This window comes from Orbicella franksi, unplaced genomic scaffold (genome assembly GCF_964199315.1).
Source record: "Orbicella franksi unplaced genomic scaffold, jaOrbFran1.1 SCAFFOLD_669, whole genome shotgun sequence".
Classification (NCBI taxonomy): Eukaryota; Metazoa; Cnidaria; class Anthozoa; order Scleractinia; family Merulinidae; genus Orbicella; species Orbicella franksi.
This window is the reverse complement of record NW_027670637.1, coordinates 1-16,000: the sequence shown is the minus strand read 5'-3', so window position 1 is coordinate 16,000 and position 16,000 is coordinate 1. Positions and strand designations below refer to the sequence as shown.

The 16,000-nt window shown below is 36.7% G+C and overlaps 1 protein-coding gene, 1 non-coding gene and 1 pseudogene across 3 annotated transcripts; 1 reads left to right on the top strand and 2 right to left on the bottom strand.

Moving 5' to 3' along the window:
• Positions 1-176: 176 nt before the first annotated feature.
• Trnaa-ggc (transfer RNA alanine (anticodon GGC)) lies at positions 177-249 on the bottom strand. The gene has a single exon. It is a non-coding gene; the product is annotated as a tRNA-Ala (tRNA).
• A 6,104-nt stretch (positions 250-6,353) lies between these two features.
• On the bottom strand, positions 6,354-9,621 carry LOC145473557 (uncharacterized). Of its 2 annotated transcripts, XM_081455054.1 has the most exons (5): positions 9,401-9,621; positions 8,637-8,712; positions 8,137-8,158; positions 6,746-6,964; positions 6,354-6,602 (listed from the first exon to the last, which is right to left on the bottom strand). In XM_081455054.1, exons 2-5 carry the CDS (start codon positions 8,691-8,693, stop codon positions 6,571-6,573), a joined length of 330 nt encoding a protein of 109 aa, XP_081311180.1. In that variant the 5' UTR covers positions 8,694-8,712; positions 9,401-9,621; the 3' UTR covers positions 6,354-6,570. The 2 variants fall into 2 exon arrangements, with proteins under 2 accessions (XP_081311180.1, XP_081311179.1); XM_081455053.1 differs by having other exon boundaries at positions 8,637-9,621.
• Positions 9,622-13,083: 3,462 nt separating this feature from the next.
• LOC145473556 (uncharacterized) lies at positions 13,084-14,324 on the top strand (annotated as a pseudogene).
• The last annotated feature ends 1,676 nt before the right edge of the window (positions 14,325-16,000 follow it).

The following is a 16,000-nucleotide window of genomic DNA, read 5'->3' as shown; positions in this document are numbered from 1 at the left end:
TACCATTTGTTTTATAATATAACACTGAGACATTGGAACAACAGAAGTCCTTTTGATGTGAAGTTTATATGAAATAATTCATATATGAACTGCGGTTGTAGATGACAGTGAAGAATGATCATCGCAGTTAATTTTCCAATTTAAGCAATTTGAAAGAAGAAGCCTGAAAAAAATCAGGGCTTCAACGGGATTCGAACCCGTGACCTCCGCGATGCCGGTGCGATGCTCTACCAACTGAGCTATGAAGCCACACCCATTGTGGCTTCTTCTTTCCAATTGCTTAAATTGGAAAATTAACTGCGATGATCATTCTTCACTGTCAGAAGTCCTTTTATTGAGCTACATCACAAAAAAATGTTCGTGTAGTCTTACACGACAAGAGAAAACAAGCGCGCGAAAATTCATTCATGACAACCGACTGCACACCAGTAACTCGATAAAGTTTCATCTTCAGACAACTGTGAAGACAGTTTCGCATTTCTGGCAGAAGAACGTCAGCCATTACTTTGGAAACAATGTCAGTCAAAAGATTCGCTTTGTAAACATTAGCACACACGTCAGCAGCGTACACCCATGGGCAAATAGTAGACGCTAAATAAACCAATCAGAGCGCGCACTTTGCTTTAGTTATGTTATAATTAGTTATTTTAGTACGTAAATGGAGGTAGCATAATTTTAGGAATCTTATACCCAGTTTGAAACCTATCTCAGATTTATCGTTGTATTCTGAAGCTCGATTAATTGATTAAACATTTTTTGTTTTCTACAAAAATAGATGAATCGCGATAAAAAAATACATTCGATTTTGAGACAGTATTACGACTTCATAATGACACCATGCTAGAGAATGTTTTCCCACATATGGACTCTGCTTCGCATCGTTATGAAGTCCTAATATTGTCTCAAAATCTACCTATATTGTCTCAAAGTCTACCTAACACCTAATCTCACCTAACACTTTCGTTACTCAAACTTTTCCCTAGAAAGTAGATTTCTGGTTTTCTACGCGTGTGTGACAGGGGGGGGGGGGGTAGTGGGTGGGGAGAGGACACCTGCTAGTGAACTTGTTACACCCCTCAATCCTAAATTACTTACGTTAGACACGGTATGTTGTTAACTTGCGCATTTTGTTGTAGGATAAATGTTGGTCTTTTAAGAGCAAATGTACGGTAAGAATCACAGTATTTCTGAACAATGAAACCGATTTGGCTTTAACAATTCATTTTCACTCACCAAATACAGAATAAGGGTTTCATGTCAGCAATTTGGTTTGTTTATGGCATGAATTATGCTCAAAATTCCATTTTGAATGGCCTTAGAGGGGCATGGAGTGTTTGTGGCAAAAATTCAACAAACTTTGATAAGCCAAATTTTTCTCAACTGATTCTGATAACTGGGTCACTAAAGTAAATAATGGTATAGGTACAGAAGTTATGCAAGAAGGCAGGTAGATACACTGAGTTTTTGAAAAATGGCAATTTTGGGTTGTAATTTTGACATCAATTTTTGCCAAACTCTAGCCCAGGGCTCCTCTCTGTCCAATACCTCGAGGACAAAGTTACATGTATGAAATGAAACTTCTATTATAGTAGAGTTCATGGTCAAATTCATTTGGAAGCACAGTTTACTAATTGGGTTCTATGGCACTTTCAAAATGTCCCCTGGAAGGCTGGGATTTTGGTGCTCAAAGAGCAAAAAATGAGACCCCCCTGAAACTCCAAAACTAAAAGTCAGAGAAGTGAGCCAAATTGGCTTTGGAATATCTCATTGCATCCAACTTCTGTGCCAAGTTTCAGCCAAATCGGTTGACCACAACTTTTGGTCCCTGGAACACTTTCTCAGACAATGACACTTAAACGCTACGGTGGGGGTATACGCCTGCCTCAAAAGAATCACAAACGTGAAATTCGAGTAACTGTAGTTTCTATCTTAATTCGTATTTCGCTCTGCATGTATTTGTATCGAGCACTCTTACGATACATACATTTTACTTTGTTTTCAAATTAAAATCACAATTATCTGAACGTGCCCGCGGATAGCCGAGCTAATCTACGCTGGTCATGTTTACACGAATTGTAAATATACAACTAGGCACAACTAAATACAACTGAAGGCAGCAAGAGAACAGAGATTAAAATTGACAACAATGATTAGAGACAGCTCATAAACTAGCGGTATTAAAAATAATAATTAACAACAGTTACGACGAGAGACTATAGATACACTAAAACAAAATTATTACGATTGTGTGAAACCAATTCTATTTTTTTGTGTATGTGTTTATTTAATATAACTATATATAAGATAGAAACAATGGCTCAGAAAGATTGTTATATTAAAAGCCAAAAGAGAGAATCCAATTTGTTTTGTAAAGCTCCCACGGACTTGTCACATTTCAAACTTTATCTGGGTGGCCTGATGTATGGATGACAGACTGAGGGACGGATGGATGAATGGATGAGTGAACGAATGAAACAGAGAAACGCAATAAAACGCCCAAACAGTTCAGTGAAAACAGAAGGAACTTTATTTCGAATTGATCAGGGATATTATTTCAGTATCAATTTAGTATACGTTGTATGTTAGCCAAATCACGAAATGTTTCGTTTCCGTTTTGTATCATAATTTCCCCGCAAAATCAGAAACCAAAATAGAAGAGTTACCTTAAGTTGGAGTTCAGTTCAAAGGTGTCACTAAGGTGGCTAAAACACACGGTGGAGGTATACGGCTACCGTAAAAGTATCCCTAGAGTGAAAATTATAAAAACTACCACTTACCAGTCTGTTGTTATTGGTGTGAAAGAGGAACACGACAAGGATTTCGTACTGTTTCCAATTATGCAAACTTATTTTCAATTCATCGACACAGACACCCATAGAGAGCTGAAGTAATTATGCCAATGGCGAGAATTATTAAGGGGAGAATTTTTTCATTCTCTGAAAAAAATAAAATAAACTCAGGACACAAATGCTTTAGTTCTTGTGTAATCCTCTTTACCCCTGGTGAGGCATACTCGGTCGGGCTTCCACCATTGCTCTCCACCGGACACTGTTCTTCGCGATCCCTCCGGCCTCACCCCGTGTCTCCCTTTTCATTGTACGTCTCCCGACGTATGCTAGAACGAATTAATTCAGGCAGCGAATTCTTTGCTAGCAGAATAATGGGTTTCGTGAACACAGTGCCTATGACGAAAAATGTTAACAGAAACAGTTTACTCTCCTTGGTGTACAGGCTGTCTACCCAACTGAAGAAACAAGAATTGTTTCTCTCTCTGCGAAAGCTTTTTTTTTGTAACTACTTAACTGATTACAACAGAAAAAAGAACCCACGTGAAAAGTGTTTTTGAAATAAATTGTCATGCATACATGTATTACTACAGGAGGAAAAAAAAAAAGGTAGCAATAGCTATGTAGCATCCGTTTTATCAGATTAGCCATTTGAAAGCGTAATTCAGTACGAAGCAATAGAATCGTTTTCTCAGCTTTTCATTCGGTTATTATTTCAAAAGACAGAACAGACTCCAGATTGGCCCAGTCGGACTCATACAAACTCGCTACTTTTACATCACGGACGTTTAAGTTAAAAGTGTTAGAGTGAGTTTACTTAACCCCCGAAACAACATCTAATAATTAGTCGAAAACAGCCAAAAGTAACAAAATAAAACAATGAAATTAGGCCCAAATAGTAGTTTTAAAATTGTACACGAATTATTTAAATCATTTTATTTAATGCTCTTTGAATTGATTTACTAAGAAGGTTAACTGTCAATGAAATTGGCACATCGGCCTCATTTAGTTTCCTTCACTGATAAATTTAGATTTGCTAATTACATTTTTGTTTTAAACGTATTCTAACGGTTTTGAAACAAATTACAATGAAATAACCTATAAACTAAAGGGTATAATTTGAAGAAATTTAAGCGATAAAAGTAGTGGCTATGCTTTGTAGCCTTCTAGAAAATCAATTATTTTCATTCCAGTTTGTATGTTTACGTGACATAAGCTCTTATTAAAAGTGAAGTGTGATCATCGCAGTAAATTTTCCAATTTAAGCAACTGGAAAGAAGAAGCCTGAAAAAAATCAGGGCTTCAACGGGATTCGAACTCGTGACCTCCGCGATACCGGTGCGATGCTCTATCAACTGAACTGAGCTATTCAGTTGGTAGAGCATCGCACCGGTATCGCGGAGGTCACGGGTTCGAATCCCGTTGAAGCCCTGATTTTTTTTCAGGCTTCTTCTTTCCAGTTGCTTAAATTGGAAAATTTACTGCGATGATCACACTTCACTTTCATCTACTACCGCAGTTCAAATATGAATTATTTCATATATACTTCACATCATTTCACTCACGGGAAGATATGAACTCAATTAATTGACCTCGCTCCCAATGTGTGGCTTCATAGCTCAGTTGGTAGAGCATCGCACCGGTATCGCGGAGGTCACGGGTTCGAATCCCGTTGAAGCCCTGATTTTTTTTCAGGCTTCTTCTTTCCAGTTGCTTAAATTGGAAAATTTACTGCGATGATCACACTTCACTTTCATCTACTACCGCAGTTCAAATATGAATTATTTCATATATACTTCACATCATTTCACTCACGGGAAGATATGAACTCAATTAATTGACCTCGCTCCCAATGTGTGGCTTCATAGCTCAGTTGGTAGAGCATCGCACCGGTATCGCGGTCACGGTTTCGAATCCCGTGGAAGCCCTGATTTTTTTTTTCAGGCTTCTTCTTTCCAGTTGCTTAAATTGGAAAATTTACTGCGATGATCACACTTCACTTTCATCTACTACCGCAGTTCAAATATGAATTATTTCATATATACTTCACATAAGCTCTTATTGTTAAAACTGCACAACTCAGCTTTGTTTGCCGGGACTAAATTAAAATTTAAAACATCATGGTGCTAAGTTGTTTTGCCTTTAATTGATAACATTTATTCTGTTCTCGTAAATGGGTCACAAAGGGTCACAAAGGGAAACGCATTTCTCTTGATATATTCGATATTGAAAAAATAGATCCACAATAGGTTCGTGTGTGGCTGAAGGGAAGGGTGAACACGAAATCATTATTGATCGCGATATTATAAACGAGAGCAAGAGAAGAGGGGATGGCGAGCAATGGAAGTTGCAAGGGAGAGGAACGGTGGGAAAAAGGCTAAGGGGAAGGAGAGGTTAAAAGGTTTAGAATTTTCAAGCCGTGGAAAGTAACCGCATTTGCGCTTGACAAAATTAAGTCAGATATGAGCCTAATTGACTCCTGAGTTCAGTCAATATAGAGATTATATCGGTGTACGCAGCAAAATAAGTCATACCTACATACATGTAGCAAGAAAGGGCGAATAAAAAGGGTAACGAAGGAAAAAAAAAAACATACTTTTGATGATTTCTTGGAGAACTTACAACAAGCCATAAATTTCTAACAATGGAATTAACGTCTGACGAAGTGATAATACATGGGATTGTCCTGGAAATGATTAAACTGTTCTTCTAATGAGTACTGCTAGTTCGCACAGTGTGATCTTCTAGGTGTGGTAAGGTCTAAAAAGAGCTGTTGCTGGCGTCAGCAACCTTATATTCAATCAGTACACCTAAAAACAAAACGAAGCAACACGATTTTCCATCCGATCGATCCAGCTAACTAGCTCCAAATCTTCTAAAAAATTCTACGCGGTATTGGACTATTTCTGTGAAGAATTCTCGTAGACCGAGTGGCTCTTGCAAACCCAGCGACGGTCAAATGGACAAAAGTTCTCTTCGCTGACTTTGTGTTAGCTCGATTAACACGTAGCCACATGTACACATTGTGTACCTTTAGTGCGCTTGCACATGAGCTGACCTCTAGTATGCTTTGATGGAAATATCCAATAATCTTAACCGCTCCGTATTGTCGTTCACCCTTTCTGGCCTTTGCTATTAGTTTCTCCTACAGGGAGAAACTTTCTGTCAGTGGAAGGAAAGGCTCTGCGTGCTGCAAAACCGATATCAAACACCGGTTTACATAATCTGTATGGTATCTGCGATACCGCTTCAGTCTGGGTGCAATGTATATTATACTATATGTAGAAATTGTTTTGACATCAGGCAGGAGAAATTAAGTCACCTATTTTCTGTGTCTTACAAGTTTTGCTTATGGGTTTGTTGTATAAGCTATTCACCATAATGCTTGCTTATTCTCATAACGTATTCTTGTTTGGGGCGTTTTGAAGGGAAGGGGATGGGTATCACGACAGGAAAAAATAGCTGCACGTTAATTTCGCAACTTGAAAAGCCCAATTCAGTACGTTGTGAACAATACAGACATGCTTGATGATAGCTGTACTTGATCAAATGTAAACTAATAACGATGACCATATTAGTATGATATTAACTACGAAAAGGATGTTGGCAAATGTTGGCATTCTGATTGTAATAAAAACAAGGAGACGAGATAAAATAGTATTTCACAGATGATCTTCAAGTTTTAGCTTTATTGATCTCGGTCACTCTTCTGTATCCGGACGCAATATAATTAAGCTCGAAAAATAATGCTTGGCTGATCATCTGAGGACTCTTTCAGTGCAATCTAGTATGGTGGTGATGGCGATGGTGTTGTTTCTGTTATGAGAACGAAACAAAACAGTAATAACAAGAATAACGCATTAAAATTAGAATAAAAGGAAATGCTAGCAACAACGAACGTGACTCTGGAGAAAAACCAAGACAAGAAAGAGATAGCAATGAACAAAACTTTTACTTACTGATGCAATCTGGCCAAGGCACAGCAAAATCCGCGGCAGGGGCACCAGGTAAATCATAAAATTGCCATTCTCCATTCTGGCAGTAATACCAAAAAGGGGGCCTGCGCTCAAAATGAAAACCTTTGTTGCAATGCACTCGACACACTGGTTCTCCAGCTATTGAATTACAGGTCAAGACACCATTCTTAGGATGTGGGTATATTTTGCATGAGGGAGAACCTGCAGTAAATTAAAGAGGGAAAATTAAATATATAGAAAGGTAGGAACGCAGATAAGTAATTCAATTATAACAGCGCTTATTTCAGGGATTAGGCATCAATTTGATGACTTCTAATTTGGTTTATAGTATGATACCTTTTAGTCAAGGATCTTATGCTTCAATGACAACCCAGCGTATATTGTTACAGGTTTGTTTTTCAAATTTTGAACATTCGGTCCTCTTTTCCATGAAAAAAAGGCTTAACTCTCTTGCAATAGCTTTATAGTTAGGGGCCACTTATGGTGTACCAATGCCCCTCTTCTTCGCATTTGTTTCTTTAATCCTGCTAAAGGGTGTAGGAGTTAAGGTGGCTGGCAACATGTAAGTTTACAACACTTTAAGGTAGTTTAATTCTGAACCCCATGTTCAAAATGTTTTAAAACTTTACTAGTCTCATCCTGTTAATCAAAATTCAAAAATATAAAATGGCGGTCACCAAGCTCTTTTTGAGTTATTGGCAGGTCATACTGTTGCTATGGTAACCTATTGTTGTATGGTAACAACGTGTTCACCAACGATTGGGCAGTTTTTCTATACCATGATTAAAACGTCATTGATAAGTAATGGTAATAGGACTGTGTGGAGTCCAATTCGGTCTGTAATCGTACAAGTGATAATAAAATCGGACGACCGCGCAGCGTGAGTCCGATTTATTTATCACGAGTATGATTACAGACCGAATTGAACGACACGAAGTCTAGAAATTAGGATGGGTTGATTTAAACAACAAATGTGAATGTGATTGGTTGATTTAAACCATAACTTTGAAAGTGACTGGCCTATTGAACTGTCCAATGACAACTTGACAAGTGAATAAGTGGAAAATATGAGTTTTGTTAAACCAATCACAATCGAGGAAATTGTAATTTTTATGATTAGGAGTGATTATAATGACTCATCAAAGTCTTTGAAAGTGCTAGTAACTTTTCTGATGTTATATGATGCCACTAAATCTGCTAACATAAATCCTCTATGTAAGTCTATATTCTTTGCTATATGTACAACGTGCATGTGTATACTAGCTAAAGGTTGGTTTATTTGGCGTGTAGATTTTTGCAGATATCCGGTGGACTTCAAACAATAGACAATGACAATAAAAGTGAAATAAGTTACAGTTTTCTGTTTTACTTACGTTTTAATGCTGCGCCCTCAACCTGGAATTAAAATACGGATGAAGGTTAGTTCATTGTTTTCGTCATGAGCTTGAATCAATTTCAATACGCTTTATACAATACCATATCATAAAGTTGAGTTCATGAATAACAGTCAAATTCAAACTTTACCAAGCTATTTACCAGATAGAAGATGCTTTCTTTCACGTTCTATTAGAGCTCGCGAGAACACGGCAACATTGCTATAGAATAAAATTTTGACGCCATCCCATAAGTGGGGCATTTGCACTTTTCTCATAGCCCCACCATAGGGATATTGTATGCGCCAGCTGCGCCACCGTGGGTGTTTTGCCACCTTCTGAAAACAAAATGTCAAATGCCCGTCACATGCCCGTGCAGGAGGGGGAGGGAGGCTTGGAGTTGATAGAGCCATAAGGGAAGTACGATTTGTCTTATTTTGATCAATTCAAAAAGTGCCTCTATAACTTCCGTGACAAATGATCAGAAAATTGCAGTTTACCTGCGCTTGTGCAGTAAATAAGGCAAACATAATTCCGAGGATGATCCAAAATTTCATGATGAGCAACGGTCTGCAACTTAAATGAAAAAAAAATAATAAAAAAAGTGATAAAAAACAAAGCAGAACTTTCGAAGTTTCTTTGTAGTTACTAAGGCATTTGCTCAAGCGTGATCGATCTTTTCAATCGTTTGCAGCGGACGCAGTTGAGATTGTGCGCACTATGTAGTACGGATGCTGTCTTTCTGATAGTTATTTAGACCATCACGTTACTAAATTAAAGTTGTACTTAGATTTGTGAAATGACGTTGCTCCTATTTGAAGACTTTAGACTGGGCCCGTTTAGACTCCATTTGAGGCAAGAATATATTCACATGCACCTTCAGCAAGAAGTCAGTGCAGTTGCAAGACAAGTCAACTGTACTCTGCAAACAGTCGCGCTAATTCTAAAATGGCGATTTCCTTAACGGCCGACCTTCGACCTTTGGAAAGTAAAGCGCTTACTTAAAAAAAGAAAAAAAAAGGATCGAGAGAATGATAGCTTTTAATCTTTGACAATATGCAGTGGCCGCCAGCTTCTGAAATCATCTTTTTTTCCCTTTAATTCTTGGCAATATTTATGCATTGGAAAGCAGTAGAGAGTTACGAATTTCCGAATATTTGCCGCAAAGGAAATCTTAAAATCAGGGCGAAATCAACTGCAAGTAAAACGACAGTTCTTAAAAACTGACGCATAAAGGCTAAAACTTTTGAATGTTTTCACTTACCTTTTTCTGGTGCTGATGGTTTAAAATTTCGGAGAAGAGCGTTACTGCGGCTGACACTTGTAGCAGACTGGCTTGAATCAAAGAATCATGTCCATAAAAATGCTCATTTTTTCCATAAGCAGCACATGATCACATGATTTTTGTTAAAGCAGCTGAAATAATCATTAAGACATCCTGTCTGGTTTTTTACAGACTGTGTGAAAAATATTTTCAAACGAAATGAAAACCCCACGCAATATTTGCCTTTTTCGTTCATCAAGACTGTTACACTAATACTTCGTAACTGAAAAAGAGAGAGTAGAGAATGTGGAGAATGTACAGAAAAAAAATATGGCTAATATATAATGGCTAAAAATCATGAACTATGTGTTTTGTTTTTGGACAAACGTGATCATTTCTTTATGTCATGCACTTTTTGCTAATATATTGTAACAGACTGACTTGAATCAAAGAATCGTGTCCATAAAACTGCTCATTTTTTTTCATAAGCAGTACATGATCACATGATTTTTGTTAAGGCAGCTGAAATAATCATTAAGACATCCTGTCTGCTTTTTTACAGACTGTGTGAAAAATTTTTTCAAACGAAATGAAAACCCCGCGCAATATTTGCTTTTTCGTTCATCAAGATTGCTACACTAAAATTTCGTAACTGAAAAAGAGAGTGTAGAGAATGTGGAGAATGTACAGAAAAAAAATATGGCTAATATATATCGGTTAAAAATCATAAACTATATATTTTTTTTTGCACAAACGTGATCATTTCCTTATGTCATGCACTTTTTTCTAATATAACCAAGGCAAGATCAGAAAAAAAAAAAACGCCTGCTTTATATTGATTATTTTATTTCAATTTCTAGCCTCTTTAGGGGACTTGAAATAAATAATAAATAAATTCATCCTTTTTTACGGATGTAAGCGCCTCAGTTCACCTGTTACTATATGGCTATACGGTCCCAAGCTTACTGCCATTACAAACTCGCCACGTTAAATCTGCTTTGACTATGTTCAAACTGTTTTCTCTATTTAGCAAAGCAGACAGTTTTCACAACTGGGTAAACGAGATTAGCGAATTGAACAAAGAGGCGAAACTTGCTCTAAAATGACTCACTAAAACAGTTTGAGGAAGGTAGAATTCTCTAGTTCAACGATCTTTGAAAGTCTAGAAAAGAAGCTTAGTCAATCATCTGGTGAGTCACGTATGGTGGCCCAAAACAGCATTTATCCAGTACCATGATCAAAGATGAATGAAATCAATCTCCTTTAAACCGACCACAGAGAAAATCAGTTGCGTCACTGGAAAACTCAGCATGAAACATAATACTAAACAATTATTGAATGAGGTTTTTGTGATATCCGGAATAATCAAGGTCGAGGGAAGTGATAACACTAACCGAGACCTTGATTATTTCGGATATCACAAAAACCGAATCTCATAATTGTCAGTTTTATTACACATTGTTTTAAAGAAAATAACGACAAAAGCGTTATCGCACCGAACACAGTTTATTTTCGACAAGCCTTGTTCTTACGTGAACTTGACATTGCGCTTGGAAATCATGCATTGAGCGCAACCTACGGATTACTCACTAATTTCCTAGCAGATAAGTAAGTAATCTGCAGGTTGCGCTGTTTCCCAGAATTAACTGTAGGCTTTTAGCCGATGAGAAGACAGATGGTGACTACAACGTATAATAACGTCAAATAACGGTTTGTCTCAATTTAAACAGAGGCAGAACTTTCAGTAATAGAGGGAAGTTTGATGTAGAGTTTCAATTGCTTAAACTGCATGTATGTGGCTATGACCTGTAGTCTAAAGCTCTTGTTTCTGTGAACCATTTTGTTTTTCTTCCGAGCTCGTATGTACATGTATACGTTGCTTAGGCTCCGATTGTTGAAAACTGGGTCAACTCAGCTTTGTTTGCTGAGACAAGATTAAACTTTAATGCATCATTTACGCATGGTGCTGATAACTTTGTCTTCAATAGATGATGTTAGATAGCTTTGATTCTTGAATTAACTTCATAGACCATAGGAGACCGTACAACCCAAAGATCAAATGAATTAGCGGCAAATTCATTTGCTTATAGTCTTCAAACATATGAAATGAAGTATTTTTAAACAGATATAAATACATTTGAAAATAAAGTAAAAAAGCTGTTTTCTTTTCTTTTTCCGTGGTATTTTCTAAAAGAAATGGAAACATATTCTCCATGTTTCTATCGATTTATAGAAACACTCTTGAATGTTTGGGAGAACTCGACAAAGGAGTGGAAACACTCGCCTGTTGGCTCTTGTTCCCACAGTATTTCTCGTTCTCCCAAACTTCCACTCGTGTTTCTATTTAACAATTTGATCATGAGCTCGAGATTTCTATCACGCATAGAAATCGAGAGCGAACAATCTAATTGTTTTAGTATAAATCTACTAGTCGTTCAAATTTTTATCTAAATCTTCTTCACAGACACTTCGAAAACCCCAAGAGGCGGCCGTCATTTTGTTAACAAGGGTACACTGCTACCCTACTCACTATATCTATCACAGAATAGATAGTGAGTAGCGTAGCCAATCAGAGAACGGATTTCGTGATAGAACGCTTGTAGATTTATACTAATACTCAATGGAAACACGATACATGTTTTCTATGGCGTACTATTTAAACACAGAAGACGTTTTCTGCCTTACACAAGAATTAATTAGCTTAGTTTTTTCTTATCGATTACGAGTAAAAATTCGACCAACAAAAGCACTTGAAACACTTTCTTCAACTAGTTTCAGAATGATATTTTGTGGCATTCTCACAATATCGATATGAATACTTCAGCAGAAAAATCAACTCACAAGTTCGCTCAAGTTCCGCCTACAGGCGTAAAGTACAATAGAAGCAAGAAAATAACCACTACATAAAGTCACTTCGACGAGATTTTGCGCGCTCTTCGATTCTTCGAAGGCCCCTTCAAATGTTTGTCTCATCTTTTCAATTACATGAACTCCGACGCACGTATCCGATTGTCATCATCAGAGATATTAACTGGTTATCGAAAAAGCTACTCAAAAGGCCGTTCAAAATCCAGGGAGAGTCACAACTGCTGCTATAACATATATATTTCTTTCATAGTTTCTATCAAGTTCCGTTTGCATCACCATACATGGCTTACCTACCGAATTAAAGGAGGATGACCGCTGACTTTTCGATGTCTAAGTCAAAGATTTGTATGTAAAAGCAGCAGTAGTGGCTGCCTTTTGAGTAGCGATGCTGACAAACTGTTAACATCTGTGATGATGAAAGCGGGATGGCTATGGAGTCGAAGCAACCGAACAGATGACACAAAACTGGACATTTTCCAATTCAACAATCAAGGATAGCGCAAAATCACGTCTAACTGACATGTACATGTATGTAGTAATTGTTTCTTGTTTCCATTCGATTTTACAATTGAAAGCGTAAGTTGAAGGAACTTGTGATATAGCTCTGAAAATATTTCAAAGAAATGACCCAATTGCTTCTCTTCGCTGAATTTATACTCCAAATTAATGGGAAATGTTTAATTAGAGACATCTCTTTAAGACTGAGAAACGGCTTTCGTGTTTTAGTGGATGTTCATGAAATGGCCATAAATCATAAAGTCCCATGTAAATAGTACGACAGTACAGAAAACATATTGAAGTCGCCAAACATTTTATGGCTCTTTTGAGAACTTTAGTGATTTATCCCACTATCTATGCTTGAATAGTGTCATTTTCTGTTGCTCATTGCAGGTATTTGGCACAATTAAAGGCTGTTCACAATGCTACGAAGTTGCCTGGTTCAAAGAATATCTGTGCCTTAAGACTAATATTCAGTTGTACACGTAGAACATGATCCAGTGGACTTCATTTTAACATGGCTTTTCACACGCCGGGAATTTTTTGGTCCGAATCCGGCCAAAGCGACAGGCTCAACTAATGCGTCAGCGGTCGACTCCAACTAGGCTCTTTTACTAAACAAAGATGGCGGCCATAAGTGGAGTATTTTCGAATACTGTTCGAGGAGCACTTGCGATCGCAGAAGCAGAACTTGCATGTAAAGTTGTTCAAATGGGGAAAATTAAAGATGTACTTGAGGATATGAGAAGTTTGTTGGGGCCTATATGCATTCGTCATTTCAATACATGCGTTGGATTTAAGCACATTGTCAGAAATTTGTTCCCAATGCTACAGAGGCAAATAATGGATTGGCTCAAGCAATTTCGGCGACGAATGTCTCCCCGATGCTCTGTCAAACACCCTTGGCAGGTAATTGTGGAAGAAAAGCTACCTAGGGAGCTTTTCGATGTTTTTGAAACGATCGTTTCCCTAACAAATTTCGGGGTAATAACAATTAAAACACGCAAGAACTGCGTGTTTGCCTTCACTTCGCACGACCGAGTGAGAAAGGTTTTTTTCTGATTGTACCGATCAGAATCTTACTCAAGCCACCTTCTTGAAAAGAAAAATTAAAGGAAACAAGCGTGTAGAAGCGATTATCAATGAAGAAAAACAATTTGGGAAGAAATATTCCTACAAGAAGGAACTCGTGGTCATAGATTTCAATTATGGTTATTGGAATGAACATGACTGACCTCAACATGTATAAATATAATAACGACAATCAGAAAAATAGTTTCAACACTTTTGATTTGCTGCCTTATAATATTTTGCTATAACTTTCAGGCCTGATCTCATTACAGTCATAAAATCCCTGGCAAGAAAGGTTATTCTGTAGTAATAAAATTCTTGATGTTCATGCCAAATAATTGTTACATATCACTTGCTTTTCCTTGAATCAATACAATATATAAATCATATATAATATAGAAATAGAGAAATATATTAATAATATGCATTATATATAATATTGAAATATATTTTCATATCAACAAAAACTAATACAGATAATTTACTTTCCCTTGAATCACTCGCTAAGAAATATTTATATAAATATAGAATATATATTTTTTATGTAATGATAAAGTAATCATAAAGATTATATGTTTTCCATTGAATCAGTCCAAAATATATAAGGAAATATTTTATGGTAATATTGATCATTCATATAAATAATTAGATTTCTTTTGCTACACTCAAACTGTGTAATAGATAAATTATCTTGTATCTCGGAGGCATTTTTACAAAACTTCTGTTCAGCCTACGCTGTATTTTATAGCTGCTTTTGCTTCATTTGTGATATTTTCATGAATCACTCATAAAGGTATATACTATAGAATATATTTTTTATATACTAAGGATAATTTAATAATTTAAGATGGTTGCCACAGCCACAGGATCTTGAAATTCCCTGACTTTCCCCTGACAAATGTAAAATTTCCCTGACCAACTAAATTAAAAAAATCACAAGTTAGTCCTGGTAATGGCTTCCAACCTCACCTCACAGCCAACCTCTCCACCCATTTAACATCATTGAATAGGCAAGAAATAAATTAGTACTCTTACAATTTCATTTTTCCCTGACTGCTCTCAAAGACTTGAACTTTTCCTGACTCAAAATGAAATTCCCTGACCTTGAAGAATTATTTTTCCCTGACCATTTCCTGACCTGTGGCAACCATGTTTAATCATACAGACAATATGTTGTGCTCTGAATCACTAAAAAATATATATATATTGATAATTCATACAAAATATATATTTGTAATAGATATTGTATCTTATGTTAATTTGTATCTAAGATAAATGTTTACAAATGTTCTGTTCAGCCTATTTTATAGCTGCTTTTGCTTCATTTGTTATTTTTCCTTGAATCACAGAGTCAGACACTAACTTGTGCAAATGGTCAGAACAAAAATTACATTTCTCAACATCAGCATTTTTGGGTAAACCACAATTTGGAAGCTGCTCAAACTGAAAGGACACAATCTTCTCCTTACCATCAACTTGTATAGAATACAAATTTCCGTCTATTCTTGTCATTTGATATCTTAGCATTGTCCCATATCTGCGAACAGGTTCAGTTTTCAGAGCAGTTTGCCCCGAACAACAGGAAATTTTCTGCAGAGCTACACACACGTTGCCCAGAATTTAAAAAGCTAACCAGCCAAGCCAAGGCCTGGTCATCCTTTCCAAAGGGTGCCCCATCTCCAACTATTGCCACTTTAAAAGACCCCTCTTGCTTACCAAACCAGTTAAGCTTATCCCTTCTTTTATTGTTGGCACTGAGGTAAAACTGTGCCATTTTAAACAATAGCTGGAGAAGGTCCCGATACTTTCCATTGAAATATACATTACATTCCTCATCAATCCCATTACAAAGTGTTTCCTTCACATCACTTAATTCACCAATGTTAATTTGATTAATTCTATGCAATAACTCCTTATATGTAAGAAGTCTGGGTACTGGAATGTTTTTCATGAACTGAATGTAAACTTTACTAACCCCAGTTTCATCTAAGCACATTGTCAATGATGACCTTATAGAGTTATACTTCTAGTTACTTGCAATTCCACCCCTGTACAAAATATTTACACTCCTAACAAAATTGGTATGACTTTTCTCAAACTCTAGTATCTTCTGCTTTACAATTTTTGGAATCACCTTTTCTGTAAACTTAGCATATTTCATAA

Excerpts from the sequence above, each read along its gene's own strand:
- LOC145473557 (XM_081455053.1), bottom strand. The coding sequence starts at position 8,693 with ATGAAATTTTGGATCATCCTCGGAATTATGTTTGCCTTATTTACTGCA. Across the intron at positions 8,159-8,636 it reads TATTTACTGCACAAGCGCAG|GTTGAGGGCGCAGCATTAAA; the intron begins GTAAACTGCAAT and ends TTTTAATTCCAG. Across the intron at positions 6,965-8,136 it reads TGAGGGCGCAGCATTAAAAC|GTTCTCCCTCATGCAAAATA; the intron begins GTAAGTAAAACA and ends AATTTACTGCAG.